Source organism: Sitophilus oryzae, unplaced genomic scaffold (assembly GCF_002938485.1).
Source record: "Sitophilus oryzae breed Bouriz unplaced genomic scaffold, Soryzae_2.0 scaffold_1604_pilon_pilon, whole genome shotgun sequence".
In the NCBI taxonomy this organism is placed as follows: Eukaryota; Metazoa; Arthropoda; class Insecta; order Coleoptera; family Curculionidae; genus Sitophilus; species Sitophilus oryzae.
Window position 1 is genome coordinate 1,743,471 of NW_022146286.1, and position 24,888 is coordinate 1,768,358.

The 24,888-nt window shown below is 32.0% G+C and overlaps 1 protein-coding gene across 2 annotated transcripts in view; it reads right to left on the reverse strand.

Moving 5' to 3' along the window:
• The window catches only part of LOC115880014 (zinc finger protein castor homolog 1-like), a 60,300-nt gene that overhangs the window by 11,713 nt on the left and 23,699 nt on the right, over positions 1-24,888 (reverse strand). For both annotated transcript variants that reach the window (XM_030897118.1, XM_030897117.1), the window contains exons 3-9: positions 6,054-6,219; positions 5,056-5,352; positions 3,192-3,310; positions 2,850-3,072; positions 2,539-2,762; positions 1,065-1,322; positions 21-447 (exon numbers count right to left, since the gene is read on the reverse strand). In XM_030897118.1, the coding sequence (XP_030752978.1) occupies positions 21-447; positions 1,065-1,322; positions 2,539-2,762; positions 2,850-3,072; positions 3,192-3,310; positions 5,056-5,352; positions 6,054-6,219 (1,714 nt within the window). The remainder of the gene's footprint in view (positions 1-20; positions 448-1,064; positions 1,323-2,538; positions 2,763-2,849; positions 3,073-3,191; positions 3,311-5,055; positions 5,353-6,053; positions 6,220-24,888) is intronic.

Consider the following 24,888-nt stretch of genomic DNA (forward strand, 5'->3'; position numbering starts at 1 on the left):
GCCATACAGATATAACTTACTTTTCATCCTCTTCATCTTGTTGCTCGATATCTTTACCACTCGAAAGAGTCGTTGAAGGTTTAGGAAGTTTAAAACTGGTAAAAATAGCTTGAGGACTATCCATCATGCTCTGTGATCCGCCCAGTGCGTTATAATCATTCCAGACCTCAATAACCCGGTTCTTCGGTGGCCTCCCCCGCTTCCTACAGAACATTCCGTCTATGCTGGTAGCCAGATGGGTAGCAGTGAGCGGATCCTTGGTCAGACTTAATTTTTGGCTGTATTGATGCATCTTGTAATGCTCTAATCTTCGAAAAGGTTTGTCAGATGACAGTATTATCTCTCGACAGTTATCTATGCTACAGTGAAAGTGCCTTTCTTTGTTCTGGTAGATACAGGCTTGATCTTCACAAGGCTCGTTTATTTCAGATATCGAAAAGAAATTATCTGTAAAAAAATATACAGGGTGTTAAAAAATAGTGTACCTAACCGGTGGGTGATTCAACAGGTAAAATTATAGCAAAAAGTTCCTATAAACATATGCCCTAAAATGGTTTCCGAGAAATTTAGGTATAGGGACATAGTATATTGTTGGAAAAAATCTTTAATATCTTTTTTACCTCCTTGTATGATATCTAATGGGTTACTTTAGACAGATCGAGTATATTTCATATCAATTAAACTTTTAGTTAGCTAATCGAGGGAGCGATTTTTAAATTTATTTTTACTAATGCTTATTCAAGATTATATTTTTGTTAATTCTATACATATTTTATTTTTATCTCGAAAACTGTTGAGATAGATAGAAGTGTATAATAGAAAAATTACAAAAAATGAAAGTAGTTTCCAAAAAAATTAATAATATACCGGCTGTCCCATTTAAAATAACAAAGACACTGCTACTTATCAAAGAAGCGGCAACAATGTAACGCTGAAACTAATTTAGGTCGATTACGCAGGTACCTTTACATAAAAATACAAATTTTCGAAAAAAACAGTTCAAAATTCTAATCTTTCATTGGCACTGCTTGAACCACCCTGTATAATTTCGTCCACGTTCATACCTGTTATAATTTCCTGTTGCTCGTGGTTCCTGGAATGTTCTTTGGCATTCTCTTTAGATAGCAGCACTAGTTCACAGTTGTCTTGGATACAATGATAGTGCTCTTGGAAGTTGTACTCACAGTTATTTTTTGAATTACACGGCTGGTTTTCTGGCACAAACTGGCAATATTTTCGCCAAAAATCATCACAATTGAACGTGTCCTCGTGTGAAGGTAAATTGGAAGCTTCACTGGCGCTAAGATCCATTGCTAATGCACCTAAAATAAATAATAACTACACTCAAAATGCAAAAAACGCAACGGAAAAGTTTAAAATTTGGAATTTTTTATTTTTAGCCCTATTTCCTTGATTTTTTTTAGCAAACTGTATATAAATATATCAACTTTAATTCGTAAACTCAGTTTATCATAAACTTTAGTATTTGACTGATTATACAGGGTTAATCGAAAGGTTGCTTTTTACCGTAAATTTAAAACACCCTGTGCAATAATTTCGTGAGCTAATTTTCCTAAAACATTATTTTTCGGCCAGAACCATGTTTTATTTTTGTTTTTTGACATATGTCAACACATGCCTTAGTTAATTTTTAAGAACAAAATGAACTTGCAACAAATATTATGCAATTTTTTTAATTATTTGATGTTATTCTTCATAGTGACTAGATGGCTTTGGCGATTATTGTTGTGCACGATTGAATATGGTTCTTAGTGTCGAAGATTGTGCAAAAGTCAGTGATCTTGTTGAAGATGGCCGAAATTATGAATATTCGCTTGGTCCTTGAAGAAGAATGGGAAAACATAACACAATATATTTGCAGCCTCATTAATAGTATGAACCGATGTCTGGTAGACAGTTATAACAGCCAAGGGAGGTAATACAAGTATTAGAGTATTTTTCACAAGTTTTTGGTTTGTTTGTAGACTTAGTTATTACAGTTATTGTTTTTCATATCCTTAGTTCTTTTAGTGTTACTAATATTTTTTAAAACCAAGCCTGTATCGTTGCGTTTTAACGATTTTTAAATTTTAATATAGAATTCTAATCAGTGTCGATATGACATTACGACAAAAGCCACCTCGTAATATTAAAAAATAACATCATAAAATAATACGATAGTTGAAAAAATTGCAAAATGTTTATGGCAAGTTCATTACGCTCTAAAAAATTAACCAAGCCATGTGTTGGCATGAGTCAAAAAACAAAATGCTAAGGAGACATGGTTCCGATCGAAAAATAATGTTTTAGGAAAAGTCACTCACAAAATTATTGCACAGGGTGTTTTAAAGTTACGGTAAAAAACAACCCCTCAATTAACTCTGTATAATAGGCCAAATACTAAAGTTTAAAAAATCTGAGTTTATCAATTATATATGTAATAGATTTATTTACAGTTTAATAAAAAAATCATGAAAATAGGACAAGGTTTTAACTATAAACACTGAAAAACAAGAAATTGATAAATTAATAACATACCTTCAGACTCATCGTTGTAACTTAATGGAGAGTTTCTATCACTTAAACTCTCGGTATTAGAGACATTCGACATGTTTGAAACTGAGTTTTGTTGGTTATAAAAGTTAGCTAGGTCAATTTGAGCCTCGTAGTCCCTAGCAAAGGAACTGAAGGGATTTAACTGGCCTGGAGGTACTCCCCCATCAGACAGAGTCTTCATCATACTTTGAGCTAGTTTATATTTCCTGTAACATTAAAAGTTCATTCAAAATACTCCGTTGTATGGAATAATTTTTGTCAATAAATATGAGATATGATTTTTATATATTTACCTGTAAGCTAATTCACTATCTTTTCTTTCGTGTTTTCTCTTATGGGAGAACAACTGCCCAGAACTGTGAAGCACATAAGAACACTGCGGTCTGATACAATGTATATGATTGCAAACTTTTGAAAACCGACAATTTTCAAAAGGACATAATTCATTTTTCATGAATTTTTTGAATCCATCCCGCGAAAGTTGTTCATCTTTTATATGGTACGTTTTATGTTTTTCTAAAAAAAAACAAAAAAGGTGAAATTAAATTTATGAAATACCATCCGATCGAAAAAAAGACGGTTTGACGCTTTTTTTTATCATTCGGTATTTTACTATCATTATTTTGTATATTTACCCATATCTGATTTATTTTTAAAGGTAAATCTGCATCCAGTTCTTCTGCAATGGAAGTGAGTCGTTCTTTGACCAAAAAACGCACAGTATGATGCGCCGCATTCTTCAGTCGCCCGGTATCTAATAACAAACAAAAATAACCTTATTAATCAAAAACATATTATCTACAGGGTGTCTTTTTTTTCACAATTTTATAAAAAAGTAACAAAAGTGACTTGAAATGAAAACGGCATCTTTCTACTTCTACTGAATGAAAATGGGACACTCTGTATACACAATAAAAGTGATACAGTGCAAATCCCACTTTGCGTTGAGTTCATTAGAAGATAGCAGAATGTTTTTGGTTATTATGTGTTTTATTTTTAAATTGTTATAATTTCTCGTGACTTACTACAACAATAAACTTTGCAGTTAACCCTAGCATTTTGAGGCATAATAATGTGCTGGCTAATGGTAAATTTAATACGAGGCATTCTCAGAATATGCCTCTTAATTATCGCTTGTATCATGCGTAAATGGAAATAAGAACTTTGACTTTTTAGGGGTGTCTTTTAATACATTTAGAATCAGATTGGAAAGAAGTATCATTAGTTATCTTTAGTATAACTAAAGATACTTCTTTGTAACTAAAGAAGTATCTTTAGTTATCTCCAGATTATCCATTCATATATCTTTGATATTCCGGAAACTTCGACAGCATATTCTGCAGATAAAAATAAGTAAAAAAGTTCGTATAAATGTATGTCCTAAAATGCTTACTTTCGGAGATACTAGTAGAAGTTTCATTTTTATTTCGATTTTTTCCAAATAATTTCTGAAGTAACGTCAATATTTGGATGAAAATTGGTATCTGGGAGTATTGTGACACGAGAAATTTGATTTTAATGTCAAAATTACTCCTATTTGTAGGGGGCGCCACCTACATGTGTTTTAACTGTTTTGAAGATTAATAACTTTTCGACCGTACCTGTATAAAACCACTGACTAAAAAAATATACATTTTCATGACTTTTTATATAAAAAATCTCTCTTGGTAAAAATCGCTACGAGCAACCGTTCTCAAGATATTTAGAATGGAAATAGTCAATACATGTCATTATTGACAAAAAATAAGCACACGTTGAGTATAGTTATTTGACTGAAATAATACATTTTTATTTTTTTAAATTAAATTCTGCGAAAAAATGATGATTAAACAATTTCTTTTGAACTTTTGACACAAAAAGATTTCAAATTTATGATTTCAGTCTGATTACTATTTAGTCAACATGTTTAATTTATGTCAATGATGAAAGTTATTGATAATTTCGATTTCAAATATCTCGAGAAGCATTACTAGTAGCGATTTTTACCAAGAGACCTTTTTTATGTAAAAAAAGTCGCAAATGTATATTTTTTTACTCAGTAGTTTTATTCAGGTACCGACGAAAAGTTATTACTCTTCAAAACAGTTAAAACACATGTAGGTGGCGCCACCTACAAATGGGAGTCATATTGACATCAAAATCAAATTTTTCATGTCAAAAAACACCCATCCACCAATTTTCATCTAAATATTGACGTTACTTTAGAGATTATTTGGAAAAAATCGAAATAAAAATGAAACTTCTACACCCTGTATCTCCGAAACTAAGCATTTTAGGACATACATTTATACGAACTTTTTTACTTATTTTTATCTGCAGAATATGCTGCCGAAGTTTCCGGAATACAATTCGGACCACCCTGTATATCTAATATCAGATTGCATTTGCACCATTGTTCCTTTCTATACTTTTATATATTTATATATGTCTTTTTTACTAGATTTATAAATATAAAATGGTTTACCATTGGCCAATAAATAAACAAATAATAAATAATACCTTTGAAAGCCTTCCTGCATAATAGCACTGTCTTTTCTGTGATAGTTGCTGTGCATTTGTACATCACTAGTTGAAATATAAACTTTGTCACAATTTTCCTGAATACAGTGATAGTGAGTTTGTTTTTTGTTGTGCGTGCAGTTAGAAAATTTATCACTACAGTCGTCTAGAGGACTGTATCTCATGAATCCATGTTGTAGGGATTCGTCTCTCTTTTTGTGCCATTTAAAATGGCGAATCATTTCTTCCTTTTTGATAAAAACCCGAGAATTGCAGTCCAGACAATGAAAATGTTCCCTAAAATCAAAATAAACTCAATTAATTGAAATGATATACAAGGTGTTTTTATCCCAATTATAACTTTTTAGGTTTTCAGATAAAAAAAACGAGATTTGGTATGTTAGTATAAGACATAAATAAGGATTGATTGATGTATTCAATTAGTTTCGGTCAGTTCCTGTTTCATCGGAAATTCTTACAAATTTTTATTTTTAATTGGTACTCTCGGTATTTTTTGCTTTATTTGATTCTGAATAGAATGACATATCGAATATCAATTTTTTAAATTTTTGATTAAAAAAATAGTATTTTAAATTTCAATCTAGAGTGCCATGTGTTAAAACCAGCAATTTTTAATCAAGAAGTCTTGAAAAATGAGTCTTGAGGAATTAAAAACCTTAGAAGACCGAACCTGAGATGGGACCATGATATTAGGAAATTAGCAGGGATAACTTGGGCCCGCATAGCCAACAATGGACAACAACGGACTCAAGTATAAAGAGAGTATGTGAGGGAGGCTACACCATAATTGCAAATTTAATTAAATAAGCTGGAAATTATAATAATGAGGAGGGATTTTGCTGCAGTAACATAATTTGTAGCGAATTTTATATAGGAATTGGCGACTTTTGTAGCACTTTGGAACTACGTTTATGTTCAGAGTCCACTATTAATATATGTCATTAGGCCATTTTTTTAAAATGGATATGGGTATTTACCTGTAATTTAAGTCTTTGCAGTATGAATTTCCACATTCCAAGTTCGATGAAAACTTCTTTACATATTTGGAATAGTCCATTTGAGATGTCTTACTTATCAGTAGTCCTGAAGATGACATAGTGTCACGATGCTGCATAGATGTGACCATTGATTGTTGCATGATGGCTAAAAAAAGAAAAAAAATGTTAGAAGTATCTTTTTGTGATAAATAATATCCAATATATAATTCAAAACACGTTAAAATCATAGATTAAAAAGTTAAAATATTCTGGATGAATGAATTTTAAAAAGGTAATTGTTGAGTGAATTTCAGTTCATTTCGACAAATTCCGATCACAGCGCCTCAACGACAAAAATCTGAAATTATCATTATATATATAGTTCACGCTGCCGTCATGTTGATCGCATTAAAATAATATTGAAATCGTGGTTTTGTCATAATATTTAAGTATTTTAGTTTTTTGCTAGTGCAGTTATTGAGACTTTAACACACTCAGGTACGAGGTTTGTGTACACATGGCTGTCAAGTGTTATCTGAACAAGCTCAACCTGTATCAAGGAAGTCTTTGCTGCAGACTCTGCGATAAAGATCCTGAAACAGCGGAGCACATAATATGTCATTGCGAGGCTCTGGATCGCAAGCGGCACTCTTTATTTGGGAAAGCTAGGCTAGAACCGGAGGAACTATGCTCCCATCCTATCAAGGACCTGCATAAGCTAGTGCAGGGCACAGGGATAGGAGAATGGGTGCAGATATAGAAGGGGGACAAACACAATAGGCCTCACAGGTCGCAGTGTTTCCGGCAGAGGACGGCCCCTTGTTATGGAAAAAAAACGAGGTTTGTGTGATGTAATGCTGTTTCGGGTACTAAAAAATAAGTTTTCACTGAGAATTCGAACTAGGCGCCTTGTTGTGTTGTGACAATTTCAAATGTTAATAAAGTTGCCGAAAAAATGGTAACGCGTAAAGGAGAGCGTAATTAAGGCGTTGTTAGGTGCAATAACATTCAATAACACAACTTTCCCGGATATTCAACTCTCCCCGAAACTATTTTATAGCTTCATAGTTCTCACACCGATTTGATCAATAGCAAAACTGGATTCAAGCAGTTCGACGAAACAAGTGAGTAAACAAAGTGCTCGTTACATGAGAGGATAAAATATAATTTGCAATATTAATGGTATATTTTTTTAATCAACTAATGGTTAAATGTTTTATGAACATCTTCTAAAATTATAATTATGTACCCTTAAAAAAATTCGTTATAGCCGAAATGGCTCCAATTATGCCCCACTAGCAAAACCGGTGATTAAAACTACGCTCGCTACCGTAGTTGAACTCATCTAAAAAGTTTTTTTAAGTGAAAATTAAAACATTAGTTATAGAAAGATTAAAAAAGGATATAAAACCCCCCGTTTTCCGACACACAAATCTATTTCCAAAAAAATATTTTTTCTGGAATTTTAACCTATACACCATTTAAAAATAATTTTTACACAATATAAAAATAAATTACAACGTTCTTAAAGTCAATTGGCAGTATAAGAGCCATTAAAAAATAAAGAAGAGCAAGAGCGAAGCAAATGACATCTAGGGCTTGACCTCCCTAAAATTATCATCGATTGTATTTGCCTACCAGTCTTTGATGCCGTTTTTTTTTCTCGGTATGGTAGCATTAATGAAAGGATCATACGTTTTACGTTTGTGTTTTATACGTTAATTTTCAAAATAACGACGTGTGTGCTAAAACATATATCATGAGGATAGATTGAAAAACTAGTATTTCCAGCTTATACAGTGTGACATTAAATTGGTTTTATGTAATTTTGATTGACACTTATTAAAATCAAATGGATGTACATACATACATAAAAAAGATATTTCCAGTGATTTTGTAAAATGGTTGCGACAATAAAATACTAATGAGTAGGTATTTTTTGAGTAGATTTATATCTGTTTTCTGTCTCTCTACTGGTTAATATTATAGATTGCCGCTTTTTATTTCCGAAGTGATAGTGAGACGATTACATTTTAACTACGGGATACTTTACTATATTTCATATCAATTAAACTTTTAGTGACGTAATCGAGGGTGCGATTTTTAAATTCATTGTTGCCAACCATGGGCATATTCGGCGCCGTGCTGACTAACTGGAAATTAATAACAATTAATTTCGCGCTGGGGATTCAGGTGGTAGCTGTGCTGTAAAAAATGTCAAGTTGGCCGCATTTATTTGTTTATTTCCTGACATTGTCATTCGTTTTGATACTTCAGTTTAGTATTAGGAGTTTTTGGTTTAAATAAATAGTGTTGTGATACTTTAAGCTTGAAAATGTTTACTAGCAGACCTCGCAGTCGAACATTGTTCTTTTTAGAACCCCTTTTAGTGCGAAGTGTAGAAGATAGCTTAATAGCCGTAAGAAACTCATCGCAACTTTATTAGAATATTTTGAACGGGAAAGTGGTAAAATAATGGACCTTTATGTCCCTTAAGTGCTGTTAAGAAGGTGAGTTTTGTTGATGTAAATAATAACTGTTTATTTATTTATAATTAATTTATTTTTGTTTTTTAAAATATTTTGATTAAAATAAAATACTTATATAAAAGTGGGGGTCAAGCTTAATCACGTGACTAAAAGTTTATTTGGTATGAACTTGTATATAGATCTCTCTTTTGGGTAAATGCATTATGATATCAGAGTTTATTTACCCTTTTTGTCTTGGGTATCTGTCAAATTTTACTTTCTGACCTAATTTTGAGAAGTGTTGGTTTGGGCCTTGAAAAACCGGCTTCTTTTTTTAAATAAAATAAAATTTAATATATTTTCATGTAAAACAAAGTACATAATAATTTTCCGACCTGTGTTTTATCGTACATTAACTCTCCAGTTTACAAGTGCACTGCCAGTCAAATTCCCAAATATAAAACGTACAGGATGTCTGGTTTCTATAAAAGTTATCTTTTTTATGCTCCGTTATAGAGGCGGCTGCTCGCCATATCCCAAAACTTCACGTCTTAAGGAATCCGAAAATAATTTTAATACGTTACTTTCGATATTTACAATATCTACGGCTTCTGGCTCACATCTATTCGCTTATGCCAAGTTTTTCAATCTTTGGTAATATGTACATCTATAATCTCAATCTTTATCTTAAAACCAGAGCTGAACCGGCTAAATTCATACCGTTAAGGCCTAGTTTTATACCTGCTGTTAAAACTTAAGATAAATCTAAAGTTTAAACTTCAGTTTAAACTGGACATTTTTTCGTTTAATTCAGTTTTATACATGTCAGTTAAATAATGCTAGGCGTACAACAGGGGCGCACAATGACTAAAGAATACAAAAATACGTAATGCCCATATACGGGCTAAAGCAGAATTTGTATTGTTAGACGACATTTTTATTGGAGGAACGGATGTGTCATCAGCGAAAATTTTAGCGATTTTTATAGTTTGTTGTGTGTAGTGAACTTTGTATAAACTTTACTACAATGGTGATTTGTTCAGCCCCTTTCAAGTGTAAAAGCCGCAACGATAAGAAAGACCCAGGAGTTACGTTTCATAGGTAAATAAACAGCCCACTTTATCTTTTTAGCGTTTTCTTATGGAATTTTATAATTATTGAATAACGGTCTAGGTAAAGCATCATTGTGCTAGCTCATTTGCTAGCTCAGAATTAGAATTATTAGAGTTAAGCAACACGCATTTTCATTGGAGAACATTGTCATATTTATTTCAAACCAATAATCAACGAGAATATTCGTATAATTTAATAAAAATACTGTAAATCACTATAAATACGAATTGTTGGTTAGGTTCAAAAATTTTTCTCTTCTTAAATAAATTTAAGGGTTAACATTATTAGGTATTTGCTATGGGCATTTGCATAAAAGTGTGTATTTTGGGTGGTATTCCACAAAATTTACAGGCTATTGAGGAAACAGAAAATGTCAATTTAATAGCTGTTAGTAAGAAGTTTCACTTCAAATATGGGCACAGACAGGGGCGCCACTAGACATATACTTTTAGGGGGGCTCAAGTCTTTTGGGGGGGCTTAGATCACTATAAGATAAGATTCATATGAGGTTAAAATCAATTTTATACAACACGCATTGGTCATCTGTGTATGTGTACTTGATATGTGCTATACGTAGATACTAGTTTTGTACCTTTTGTTAATATTTTAATACGTTTTTTTTGTAATTAATTAGTATGATACCACCTAAATAAGCAGCATACACAATAGGTGTAGTAAAAAACATTTATCAAAAATAGGGAATGCAATCCCTCACCAAAATCTCAATCCCGCAAACCCGCGGGATTAAAGCAATCAATCCCGCGGATCCGCAAAATTGCGGGACTGTAAACAATAGTCATACATTTGGTCCTAAATGGGACAAAAGGCATTGTACATTTTGCATAGGCCTACAATATATTGATATGGCGTGTATCTTAAACTAGCTGTACAGAAATTTGGACCGATTTATACAGGGTGTTCAAAAATTATATTTAATATTAAATAAACTTAAATTTTATTATAATTTATCTACTTATTTTATAAATAAAAATATTATTCTGATGTTGAAGTTTTTTTTAACTTGTGTTAGTTATCTGCTTTTAGATACACTCTATATTAATAATTTTTTGGCATATGCAGAATGTACAAAGCTTTTTGTACCACTTAGGACCATACGTATGACTAAAAATGCATATTGTTCGAAAAAAAATTTATTTTCCTTAAAACAAAAAAAAAATAAAAACCGATCAAATTGTTTTTTTCTAATTTCAATACAGAATAGTCGTACTTGGTAAAATTTTCGATTTTTTAAAACTCGTAAATTTGCGGTAAAAAAGATTCTTAACCAAATTTTCACTCTCTTATAAAACACCCTGTATACGAGAATTCGCTAAATATATTTTCGAAAACCACATAGCATCTTAATCACAATAAATGCATCTAAAACCTGGTCCAAACCGCATCCCAAAATCTTTTTTACTTCAAGAGATATTCAACTTTAAATTTACCCTAAAATTTTACTTGTCCCGATAATTATGTCCGGCAGTTTATTTGACGAAATTGTCCACCAGTAACGGGTCCCCCGGGTTCCGAGCGTCGACTCATCGGCCCCGAACGAAGGGGTTTGACCTTGATCGAGATCGATTCGGTTACCCAGTAGTAATGTGTCAATCCCGCGGATCCCGCACGATAAATCCCGCAACTTCGATCCCGCGGAACCTAAGAGGGATCCCGCATTTGCGGGATCCAGCATTTGCGGGATTGCATTCCCTAATCAAAAATATAAATATCTCTTCAAGCAGCTAAGTTAAGAAGAATATATGATACGGCACTGCTTGGAGGTATGGTAAAAATTTAGTCTCGAGTCTCGAGTGTTATTGGTCCTTGTATTCTGTCATTGGACAAATCTTTGACTAGTATTCTGATTTCACGAACTACAAATATAATATTAGCTTGCAATATTTAAAGACAAAAAATTTCAGTAGATGCGGTTTTCAGTCTTTATTTTTAAGTACGTACAACTTTTTCACATTTAAAATTACTATATCCAGTTAACTAAAACATACCAGAGGATGTATATTTCGATCTTAAAGACTTATTCTATAATTATGCATTTTACTGCATACGATTTCCAGGCAGCACTTGAAAATGATTGATGCACAATTTTCAGAAAATCATTAAAATATGTCTGATATTTACCTCTACAATTTGTTTTGCCAGAACTGCGTTATATTACATTCGGTATAATAGAGATAATTGTCTACACGTGTATAAAAAATAATGCAAAAAACTTATTTTTATTCGATATTGTAATTAAGTGGTAACAGTAATTTTCGTAGAATATATTATTTTAATAAAAATTGTTATTAATTAGATAATTTAAAAATTAAACTAAAAATATATTATTATACTGAAATTTTATGAAACGGTAATGAATGCTCTTTAGAAACTGTTTTACTCTGCTTAAATGTTTACAGTAAGTTTTGAAATATTATACAGGATGTCCATAAAATGTTTATGAGTATGTATTTATTTACATGAATACCGCCGAAAAACCAGGTATATTTTATATTTTTCAAGTAAGGCGGTTGTTGCTATGGATAAAAAGATATACTCTGTTTTTTTTCTCAGGTAAGATTTCGACAGACGATGACAGAAGAAAAGCAGATGACGTCCCATACCAATCTATTTATTTTACTAAAAAAAGTTTCTAATAATTTTTAAGTTAACTATGGATGGGTTTAAATATAAATTCGTCATGCGTCGTCATCAAACCAGTTTTATTGGTTTATTTCAAAAATGACAGATCGTATTTCAATTTTATTGGTTTGACGGAACGATGAACGACAAACGGACGCCGATGCGTATGAACTCGCCTTTAGATTTTTGACGTTTGTCAAAGTCTTGCCAAATTATAGGTTATAATCATTATAATTTTGTGACAACTTTTGTCAAATACCCTGCGTTTTGGAAGATGATGCATTTTGATTCGTGTTATTACGTGTGTTTTGTGTCTTTTGAAGTCAAGTGGAGGAAAAATCGAGTGAAAATTAACTGTAGAACCCAGAGCACAGTTTATGGTTAATACTCGCTGCCCAGGCAGAAAGTCTTATACAGATACACCAATAAAGTTACTATCAATAAAGTTCGTATACCATCTCGTCGTAGATAAGTGCATCTCGAATATGGTAGAAAGACCATACTAAACACATACTAAAAACTGGAGTAGCTGTAAAATATCGACATCACACGATAGGTAAATAATGGATTTTAGTACTGCAGAAAAATAATGTCAAAAGGTACTGGTTTAAAAAAAATTAAGATTAATGTTAATTAATCAACCTGTGAGGTATAAAATTTGGTAAGTGCTATTATTAATAAAATAGTTTGTTTTATTTATGTTGTTTTATTTATTCCTGCGGAATATTACAAATTTGTATTTGTACATAAGTTATATTGATAAATATAATCATAAATGCGGGAAGTTTCATAAAGCGTGAAAGTAAGAAATAGTTCTTTTTAATATTTTTTGGTATGTGGTGTCTTGTTTTTGTTTGTTTTGTATTAACACATACCGTTTTTTATTAAATAAAATAACTCGATAACATTTTTTCAGTTTTATACAGTTTTTTTCACAATATTTTGAAGTTACTTGTCAGTCAAATTTTAAATACATATATTAATTTCCTGCTATTTCCTGCTATGCGTTCCAGTTGTACCAACTTATTTCTTTGTAAAATAAAATAAACTACATTGAAATTAAAATGACAGACACATCTATCACTGTCAAGGATCTTCTCGTTGGACAGACTATACTTTAATACTTTTTTAGAAAACAGATATATCATTATTTTATCAAATTTTATGTTTTATTGGTTTTCTAATCTAACCAATTTTTTGAATAGGTGGTTCATAGTTTAACCATTTACATAGCCAATATTCACAAAGAATATTGGCGAATATAAAGCTACATTATAACATATTTCGATATATGCCACAAATTAGCCATAGTCATAGAGCGATTTTACAAACGAGTTGTCAAACTAAAGAACGGATGCTAAATTTACTACAATAATCTGTGGCAAGAAATGAAGAAATAATCCTCAATATTGTTATTAAATACATAAATTACTTTTTTCAGTGTACCTTTCAAATATATTATAATGAGTACGGTCCTGGTTAGTATAAAAAACGAACAGAGAATCTGAACAACTAATTAAAAATGTGCGCCGTTGCATCGTTAAATTTTAATCCGGAATCTGCCTAAATCGAACCCCTTTTTCATCTATTCGCACACGTGTGCTCTTAATACAATTTTACCAGTAGAGAAAAAAGAGCCTACAAAAATAATGGGGTCTAAAATTACGGAATCCTCTGAAAGAAAATGCTCTCCCGATTCAAAGCGGGCATTTCTTATTTATCTTTTAACCCTTTTTTAAAATCATAATACGAATAAAGGCTCGCTCGAAGCTTACAGCCAGTCAGCTGAATAGTGTTGTTGAGTTTTGTGGGAAATGGAAGGGTTTGTTTGTTGGGCTTCGCTATGAAAAAATTAGTTATATAGAAAAATGTTCTTTTTAAAATTATCGTTTAAATATTTTATTTAAATTTATTGAGAAAGAACTAATTCTACCAAGGGTTAGAAGGCAATGAAAAAGCAAACGATCTAGCTTGAAAAGGAGCGAACACTCGACTAATTGAACCAGAACGTTCTGCTTCCCAAATGGAAATCAACTTGAGTCCATTTCACTACTTCGAACGAGTAGCAAAATAAGCTTTCGGCATTTAACGGTTTATGTAAAACTGGCTAGGTATTTTTACACAAATGAAGAAGGAAATTAACGATAAAGGATTATACTATATCCCTATTATAGAACATTTTTAGACAACTTCTTTATTTTTAAGATTTTGATGGTCAAACATCAACAAAATATTCCTTATATTTGGACTAAATTTTCTCGAAAATAAAGATATAGTTTAAGATTCCGTTACAATACGGAAATAGATTGAAGTTTTGTGATTACAGTGATATATAATTTATATGGTTTTGTAACAAATTGCTCGCTATTTTATGGCAAATGCTGAAGCTCTGCAATCTTTAATCAAGCCTTAATTATAACACGTGTGTTTGGAATTTTGGGTGTGGCTTAACACGACATGATTAGGCAGATTTCTGAAATATAATATATATTTCCTTCGGCCCATACACCCGCTTTACCCGATCCCTGAGAGCGACCCGAAAGTACAGCGTAATAGAGTCTTACGAATCTCGAATGGGAATCCTACAACGGTCTAAGATACTCGCAGGAATTATGACCGAGAAAAATGAAAGATTTTCCTTGATTTAAGGAAAACAATCAATTGATATGGTTTTTTTTAACAGGATACTGTCTCCTCAATGAACACCTCAGTATAGATTGAAGCTAAGAAACAACGGCGATTGCATTTTCTTTGGGGATAATGGGGAGACACTAGAATATCCCATTACTGAGTACCTACTCCGAGACGACAACCATCAACCGTTCGTGCCATAAACTTTTATTTTTATACATCTGATTAAAAATAACTACTAAGGGCTGGCGAAGGTTAGTCTTGGGTCGAGATTTCCGTATGTAAGAAGAGTACAATGCGTTTATAATGTACTGAACAAAGAGAATAATGAATCGAGAAACTGTGCACTGTGCACCTATGATTTATGTCTACGGCACAAGAAGCCACAAATCATCCGTGTATGCATTCCATTTCCTATTGGTCGAGATATTTTCAGGTTAGGGTGAGGGCATTGTTTATTGTTTTTAGTTATTTGGCGGGTTGGTTAGCGTGGTTATTTGGAGGGTGTTAATTCATTAGTTATGATTTTTTCAGATAGACGTGAATTATTTAAGGTAATAGTCAGTTAATTTCAAATTCAAACACAAAAAATATAAAATAAACACCGAAATCGAAAATAATAATAGGTTAGGTAGTAACGTCAAAACAGAAGGCGCGCGCAACACAATAATAGTTGACCATTCATCGGCGGCTGATTCCTCGGAGGTGGACTTTTTTTAGTGGGTATCAACACGAGTCCCACACTGTCTAGGGGTTATTTCTATGACCATCTCTCTCGAGATGGTCATGGAAATGATCACTATTCGTCTATAAAAGATTTTTCAACCACCCCCTCACAAAAAAAAAAAAAAAAATGTGCACATTGCTAAGAGACGTGGATGGGGATATAGCAGATTTGTCGCAGTTGACCGGTCGACCCAATCAGTACCTCTGTCAGTACTTAAAGTTCTAGGGAAAGGTGTACATCATGCGTTCAGCTTCACGATTTAATTACGTCTCGTGATACTTTATTTGTTTATTTATTAACGAGTCGTTGTAATTTTCCCTATAGCTTGAAAATTTTTAAGTGCAAGTTTTTGGTAATAATAAGAGGAATTGAGTTGGTTTTCGACAGTGGTCGGGCTATTAGAACTCTGAATTCAAAAATCGATATATCGAAGTCTATTAGAAATAATTGATTGTAGTTTTTTCAAAAACTTTCTTCATATTTCTGCTCTATTTTCTTCGTAGACAGTAAGTGAAAATCTTTATCAATAAAAAAATTACGCGACTGCTGAAAATTGCTATGATCTAAAAGTAAATAGATGGGTTGTTTACAATTTTTGAATGGAAAAAACAACCTTATCGAATTTTTCTTATGTAAACATATTGTAAAAGATCCTATCTTCAAAATAAAAAAAAACTTTCAATATCTAATGTGTTTCTTGAGTTATGGCGTGTTGTGTTAAAAAGTTGAGTTTTTAAATTATCGCGATTACTGACGTTTTTTCGTTATAAAAAAAATGACACCCTAAAGATATCCTTATATTTCCATTTCAGATGCTCAGAAACATTTCTAATGATTTTATCTAGTTATCTTTTCGAAAAAAAAGTCTTTTAAAAATAAGCGGTTTGCGATCGTGATTTTACTTTACTTGATAGGGAAAGGCGTACCGGCAAGGCCCCAACAGCACTCCGTCGCATTTCTCTCACTCCGACTTAATAAGATCCCTATGCGATTTACTTCCACACATGTAAATACCGACCCAAAAGTAACAGTTGCCAGCACGGTATAAGTATCTTTTAAGGAATATCATCTAGTAACTTTCCAATTAATATTATTTTAATAAAATTATTATTAGATATCATACAACGTGGTAAACATGTTTTTTTTCTATAAAAATACTCTCCAGTTACAGGAAACGAATTAATTGTTATTTTTAATTAATTCAAATAAACATACAATTCAAATACGTTCAGATAAAATATGTATTGCATACGCCCACCCATAATGTATTTAATTTTTCATGTGTCATACTGAATCACAATCAGAAAATTACAATATTAGAAAAAAATAAATAGATTTGTCAACGTGTGTTTAAGTGTATTATTTATCCCAATAGTTTACTAACTATAGAAATATTACTATTCTGTGTTTTCTAAAATTATGCATAATAATAGTTATTCATTATACAGGGTGAGTCTTAAATAAGTGCAAATATTTTCGGGGCTGGTAGATCTCGATAAAAGAAACATATTTTCTCTTTACCGTTTTTCAAGTTAGTCCAAAATAACCGAGTTATTCAAGTTTGAAAATTAAAAAAATAATTATTTATTTAAAAAAAAATTGAGAGCCAACGGATTTTTTCTGTATTTGCATACTTTTAGTACAACCATAGTACCATCAGAGGTTAACAAATTATACCATGGAAAAATTTGCAGTGAACAGGAGGTTTTCTAAAATATAAAGGAAAATTTAAAAGAAAATGCACGAAAAAATAAAACTGCTATTATCGTATGATTTTGGATAACATTTTTTCAAGTTCACATGTGATAATAATATCGATTTTTCAATGGATTACACCTATTAAAAACCGTGACCACTGCCACTATTTTTTTTACCGATCGTTACCGAACAGAGCATATTTAAAATGTCGAATGCTTCAGCAGAGATAGAAATATTTGGCAGGTATTCTACAAAAAATACCACGTACTGTATAACAATAGTGACGTTTGTAGATCGGTAGTTTTATTTTTATTCTCAGAAATTTGGCCATTGCGATTAGCAGTTTTACTTTAATGGCGTTCTTGGCCGAAAAATACTTGCACCACTAGATATTAATACAGGGTAAAGTATAAAATTTCTTTCTTCCGTGATTCCGTCAGTAAATTATACATAACATATCCTCTTGGACTGTGATATTGTCATTCATTTCATTTTGACAATTAAGAAGGTCCTTCACGATGCTTCTAACGTTGGTTCCAACGCTGGAACCAACATTTGACACAGTTTTCGACAATATTACAATTGTCAAATGTGTCTCCTACACGATGCTTCTAACGTTGGTTCCAACGTTGGAAGCATCTATGGCAACCAAACCAAACCGATCTGTAAGCTCGTGGCGATTAACCCCCACAAAAATATTCTACATTCTAGTAGAAGAAGAGTAGATAGAATATATGATATGATAGAATTATGAGAGGAACAAGAGAGAGAATAACGAAAAATCAAAATTTGATGAAAAAAAACTTTTTTTAATACATCAAAATCTATTTCTCGTCATCTATCAAAATCTATAAAAAATTATTTATAGCAACTAAAAAAGGAATTTGTAGAACATATTTACCAAGACTAGTTTGCTTGATTTTAAAGAGTTCTTTAAAAAATGTCAGTTTTTCTGTAAAATAAATTGTGAAACGTTTATTCATCATTTTCCAAATTTTCAAGATATTTTTTAGGCTTCAGATTAGCACGATGAAACACACTCTATAGTTCATGTATTGATTAAAAAACGGAATTAAGCCTTAATCACATAGAAACTAGTAATAAAACGCAACAGTATAACACAATAAAGATTTAAAAACGAGACAAGCCGTGTGGGCAATGACGAAATCCTTTAAAATCTGCTGGTGCCCCCATATAGGCTGCATGATTCAAACTAACGCGCTCTTTTGGCGTTTTAAAAAAGGGGTGAGAGAGCCCGTAGCAAATTTGAAGGGTTGAAATTTTACTCCCGGCTTTAGTAATAAACGAAAGGAAAGAAGGCCACGCACTAATTCTAGTCTGGTTGAAAGGATGTGTTTTGGAAAGAATGAACGTATGGACCGCGGGGAAGGACGCGGGGAAGGACGCGGGGAAGGACGCGGGGAAGGACGCGGGGAGCTCAAATTTTATGGATGGTTGCGTTTTAGTCACAATATTTCCGAAATATGATACGAATTGGCGCTTCGTATGCTATCGGGAATAGCGACGATACATAATAGTTTTTAACGCAATTGGATCATTAAATTTTTTTGGGGATGTAATATACAGGGTGGTACAAATTCGATGTACAATCATTGGTATCTCGGAAACCGTAATAGATACGAAGATGGTTAAATTGGGACAAAGTTGCTCCTTGGGATGTTTACCAACATGCTATCAAAGAAGTTTCAAAAATTTCACTGATTACTGAGCTTTTTCAGAAAAACGGATTTTTTTGAAAATCAATTTTATTTTTTCCTGTCGTTACTTTTTAGAAAATTAAAAAACTAATTGCACATTCTCATAGCCACTTTATTAGGGCTATCTGATACTATTTTTAGATTTTCAAATTAGCTGATAATTTGTAAGATACAGAGCTCAACTTGATTTTATTAAATACGGACTTGCATTTTTTATTTGAGGTTTTGAAATAACTCGGTCTCCTGAGTACAATGATATGCCACACTTAATATTTTTTATGTTTCGGACATTTGAATACAATTTATTTAAACTAATTTCAAGTCCGGCTCTGTTTTCTTCTAATATTAAATCTATTCATCGTTACAATACTGATAATCTTTCAAACTAAACAACGTGGGGTAAAACATTAAATACGGAAAATCAAATGCAATAAAATAATAAAAAATGATATAATATAAATAATATAAATATAATACAAACAATCAAATCATTTCGCCGGAAGATGGATTGGAAATGGTAGAACAGTATAATATGCCAGGAGGTTCCTGTCCTTCATAAGAAGAAGATATGTGTAAAAGAGCTTTAAATAAGATTGAACAAAAAATAAATTTGTGCATTAGGGAGGGTTGTAAGTTGTAACCCTTTCGAACATGTAGAGCATTAGAAACTAGTTTGTAGAAGTTGATTTATTTATAATAACTACGATGCTCGATTTCAAATTCATTGAAAAATTGAGAAAAGTTAAAAATAATATCTTTAAAATTGCTGACCTGGATATTATTTATTTGAATCTTTCAATTTTTCTCGATTTTCCTTATTCAATTTTAATTAGCGCTGATCAATATTATTGCGAGCAATATAATCAGATTAAATAATTTAAAAACCAGAGTCGGATTTATTTTAAAAAATAATTAAATAGTTTTCTTGTTGTTAAGGTACCCAAAATAAAAGAAAAGTATCAAGTGTGGCATATCATTCTACTCAGGAGACCGAGTTCTTTCAAAACTTCAAATAAAAAATGCAGGTCCGTATTTTAAAAAAATAAGTTGGCCTCTGTATCTCACAAACTATCAGCTAATTTGAAAATCTAAAAATACTATCAGATAGCCGTATTAAAGTGGCTATGAGAATGTGTAATTAGTTTTTTAATTTTCTAAAAAGTAACGACAGGAAAAAATAAAATTGATTTTCCAAAAAATCCGTTTTCCCAAAAAACTCAGCAATCCTTGAAATTTTTAAAACTTTGTTGATGGCATCTTGGTGAACATCCCAAGGAGGCAACTTTGCCCCAATTTAACCATCTTCGTATCTATTACGGTTTCCGAGATACCAATGCTCGTACCTCGAATTTGTAGCACCCTGTATATGTCGCAAAAGACAGTCTTTAATTCCGATTAGGAATTATGCAAAGCGACTGAAAACTTCTTGAATAAATTAAGAAAAAATTCATTTATTTTTAATTAAAACTGAACAGGTAACAATTCAAAACCAGGTAAATGTCAACATACCTTAAGTTGTTAATATATGACTCAAAGATATGACTGAATGCAATTTATTATGCTGTCTACGCTACTATGTTACAGTAAATACGGTTAAGGGTGTCCGATATGCATTTTTGTAATTTAAAACTTCAAATTAGACAAAAAGAAGAAATACAGAATGGTAACACTACACAGCATACTGTTTGCAAAATATCGTGCTAAATCCAGATCTGTACAGAAAAATGCGGGGTGCATTTTAAAAAAACTTAAAACTTTATCATAACTTTTTTTTTGCACACCCTGTATACAAAAAGAATATTTTTAGTATTAATCCCCGGTATGTATATCCCTGGTTTTAATATTAATTACATTATATCTAATTTAGAATATAATTAAATAAATGAAAATAATATGTACAATAATTATATCACATGTCATATTCGGACGTAGCACTTTTTAACTTGTCTATTACAATAACTACATTAGCCTGTTTTTGCCCGATAGTTTACGTAAAAAACATATAAATTACATTCCCGTAATTGGAAAAATTTTAGTTTTAATAACAAACATCGTTAATGTGTCTATAAAAAAAACTAATTGCTCGTTTTCTTGTTAAATGGATACTATAATTATTTTATTTTGATTTATTTCATATAGGAACTATTTAATCGCGTTTTTTTCTATCAAATTACCATTAATTTTATTTTTGTCGTATTTTTTACATTTTTACGTAAAACAAGTGTTTACAGAATATAATTATATAAAAATGGATTTATTTTTGCGAAAATGTGCCTTTAAAAGACTTAAAAACATTGACTGTATTTTTAGTACCTAATGGGCATGAGGAATATGATTTTTTTGAGGGATATAATATAGTCTCTATAACTAAAAAAACGCTTTGCTTTCCGTTAGATTTAAAGATTGAAATTTACTTTGTTTTGTTAGATATGGCTAGTACCTATCAATTTTTAAATTCACTCCCTAAACCGTTCTTAAGTTATTTCCAAAATGAAGCCCTTAAAAATAGTAATTTGTACAACGGTAAAATACTCCGTCCACCAGTAATTTATTAAACTTTATGACATTGACATTGATACATTTTTTGAAGCATTGAAGTCTAACCCATTTTTTTGTGCCATTTAAGTACAGTATGATCGAATAAAAACGGCGTCAGCGATGGCTATGAAATGAAGATCGCTGTCATTTTATATGTAAATTTATATGGGAAATGTCATCGATCGTCATCTCCCAGCCAACTGGACGCCGTTTTTATTCGATCATACGGTATTTGGTATTCAATTACAGGGAAAGCCTAGATAAAGGAAGCAAGTTTACATTGGAATACTCGGCTTGCCGCCAAAACTTATAATTGTTTTGGAGCGCACAAGTTGTAGGGCGCTGCTATAGCGGTTGCTACAGCGGTTGCTAAGAACAACCGCAAACACGAACAGAAACATAACAGAAATAATTTTCTCTTGTCAAAGTCAGTAGAATCTTCAAAAATTATAATTTTTTTTAAAATTTAAACTGCCCTCATTGAAAAAATACCAAATAAATAATATAAAAGTGTTTAAATCGTCCATTCTCAAACTAATTATTGCTATCTTGTGAGTTTAATTTAATTTTTATTTACTTAAACCCGTGATAATTGGGAACAAGTGGCATTAAAAACTTAAAAAGCTGTGTGAACTTTGAACTGCAAAAGCCATCGTGGATCGTGGCATAACGTCGGTTTCCAATATTTGATAGGTATTTCATACATATCCTTATATAAAATAAAGTTTCTTATATGCAAAATACTGTGTTTTATTTAAAAAATTAAAAGAAAATAATAATAAAGAATAGATCAACTCAATAATAATAAAGAATAGATCAAAACAACTTCAAGAACTAAAAGTAAGACAATTTTAAAGTTATAAAAGATTTAAAAAATTTAAATAAAAATTATTAAAACAAGCAAGACGTTGGGGTACTGCTTCGTGCCATTACTTGGTACCTACTTGAGTTCAATTTCAATAAATTTGCGATACCAAAACGTGACAAAACCGTAAAAATAGCCGACGCTATCGGCATACGGAACGATTCTGTGAACGGGCCCGCTTGCCGCTGGTTAAAGTTATTTTTCGATCAGCTGGATTTCTGTGTGTAAGCCAAAAATTTAACATTTCGATTTGGGAAAAAATCGGTGAAACTTGGCAAATGGCTACGCTATTATTTTGAATCCGCGGCGTCTTTAATTAGAAAGACGCCGCTAGCTGGAAATCTAATTAGAAATATATCAGCAAAAGGTTAGAAAACGCTTCGCCTAGACGCAAATAAAACAGCAGAGGAGACTCTCTTCTGGTCGCCTTTTGTCCGGGGCTTGGTAATAGCTGTAGTTGTCTGGCGAATCTAAATTCCTCTTTGCTTGTTTTATATATAATTTTATATTTATATATGACCTTATTGAACTATCATCATTATCTTTCAGCTTATTCAACCATTTCCAATTATGGTGTAGCATCCTTCACATATTTTCATATTTAGATACTCTCTTTGTAGTTGGGCCTATGGACCTGCTTTACATGATGCCGCTAGGGAAAATCAGGAAGTTTGGTAGGTACGAAATGGATGGCTGCCCGGCACATAGTACCCTGGCTGTTCGGGAATAGTTAGACAATAGTTTTAACGGAAAAAATAAAAATTAAAAATAAATTGGCCAGCAAGGTCTGCTGATATTTCGCCAAATGATTTCTTTCTCTGGGGCCATTTAAAAAACAGGATATACAAGGATAAAAAATACCCAAATCTAGACGAGTTAAAAAATATGCTATTTCTGCCGAATGCAATAGAATTTCAGTTTACCAACTAGCGAATGTAAGAAGAGAATTTTATGATCGCCTGGGTTATTGTCTAGCAGTCGATGGAGGAATATTTGAACATCTTATTAAATCCTAAAGTTCCAACCATTTAATAGTACCTAAATTAATAAGTTATTGAATATTGTAATAATACTATAATTAACCTTGTAATTGATTACTTTATTTTACTTTAATTCATATTAATTTGTATTTATAAATACATCTTTAAGATTTCCGATGTAGAAATGAGTTTTCAATAATAATATAAAGCACTAAATAGGTAAATTTCTGAAATGACAACTTCATTTGACAGTTATCTTTTACCTTGACTGGTGCTCATAAGTAAATACAGGACCATAAGAAAGGAGAAATATTTAAAAAGAAATCGTCGATAACTCGTAAACGAACTAATCAAATATAACTAAAGTTATTCTTTTGAATGCGGGTTTTAGTGCTCTTCAATAAACCTAAATAGAATTATTCTCTAAAATAATTCATCCCATTAAAATTTACATGGGATTTCCTATGTCCCGTTCGACGATGCAACACCCGGTATATATATATATATATATATATATATATATATATATATATATATATATATATATATATATATATATATATATATATATATATATATATTGTGTCCCCCTTTTTTGAATTATAACTTGTCATACAGTCTCAGGACATCGACGAAAGCCAGTATCTGAGACGCTGTTACAGATGCTACTTCTCCATTTTCGGTATTAAGCTTGATTTTTATGCGTCCGTTATCCGTTGATACGATGGTCCGATATTAATTTTATTGGTTGAATTTAAAGGCGATTGGTTAACCGTTTCTAACCAATCAAAATCTTTAAATTCAACTAATCGGACCATCGTATCAACGGATAACGGACGCATGAAAATCAAGCTTTAGTCGTAAAACAGAGCAACAAATCAACTCTTAAAATTTTTATCATTTGTTTTGAATCACCCTGTAACTACGAGCTACGAGTTTCAAAACGACCTATTTCCCCTTCGCTAGTGACGCGTATGCAGATGCATCACTTCATAACCTTTATAAATACGAAATTTTATGAATAGTTAAAAAGCTTAAATTGGATGAATTGAGCGGCAGGCAATTGTCGTGAGATACGGATTCTCTACGGCCACTCGATTGGATCCAATTTGTCGTGATTACGTCTAAACGTCGGTCGGTCGCACAGGCAGGCCGTGGAAACAAACGAATTACGGGCAAGACGGGTGGCGAGAGCAAAAACGAGCGAGAACGGAGACAAATAGAGCAAAAAAAAGACGGCGGACGGCGAATCGGACGAGCCGCCTGTGTTTATTTGACGTTTCCTTTTCGAGGCAATTGTTTTCGAGTATATATCGGGAGGGCGGCCGTGGTTTCGCCTGATACAGCGTACTTAGCTCCCCCTTTTTGATAACAGCGCAACTATAAGCGGACTTTTCAATTGACGTTCTACGCAGATTTTAAATTCTTTAATCGTTTTATTTCTCGCCTTTGGGCTT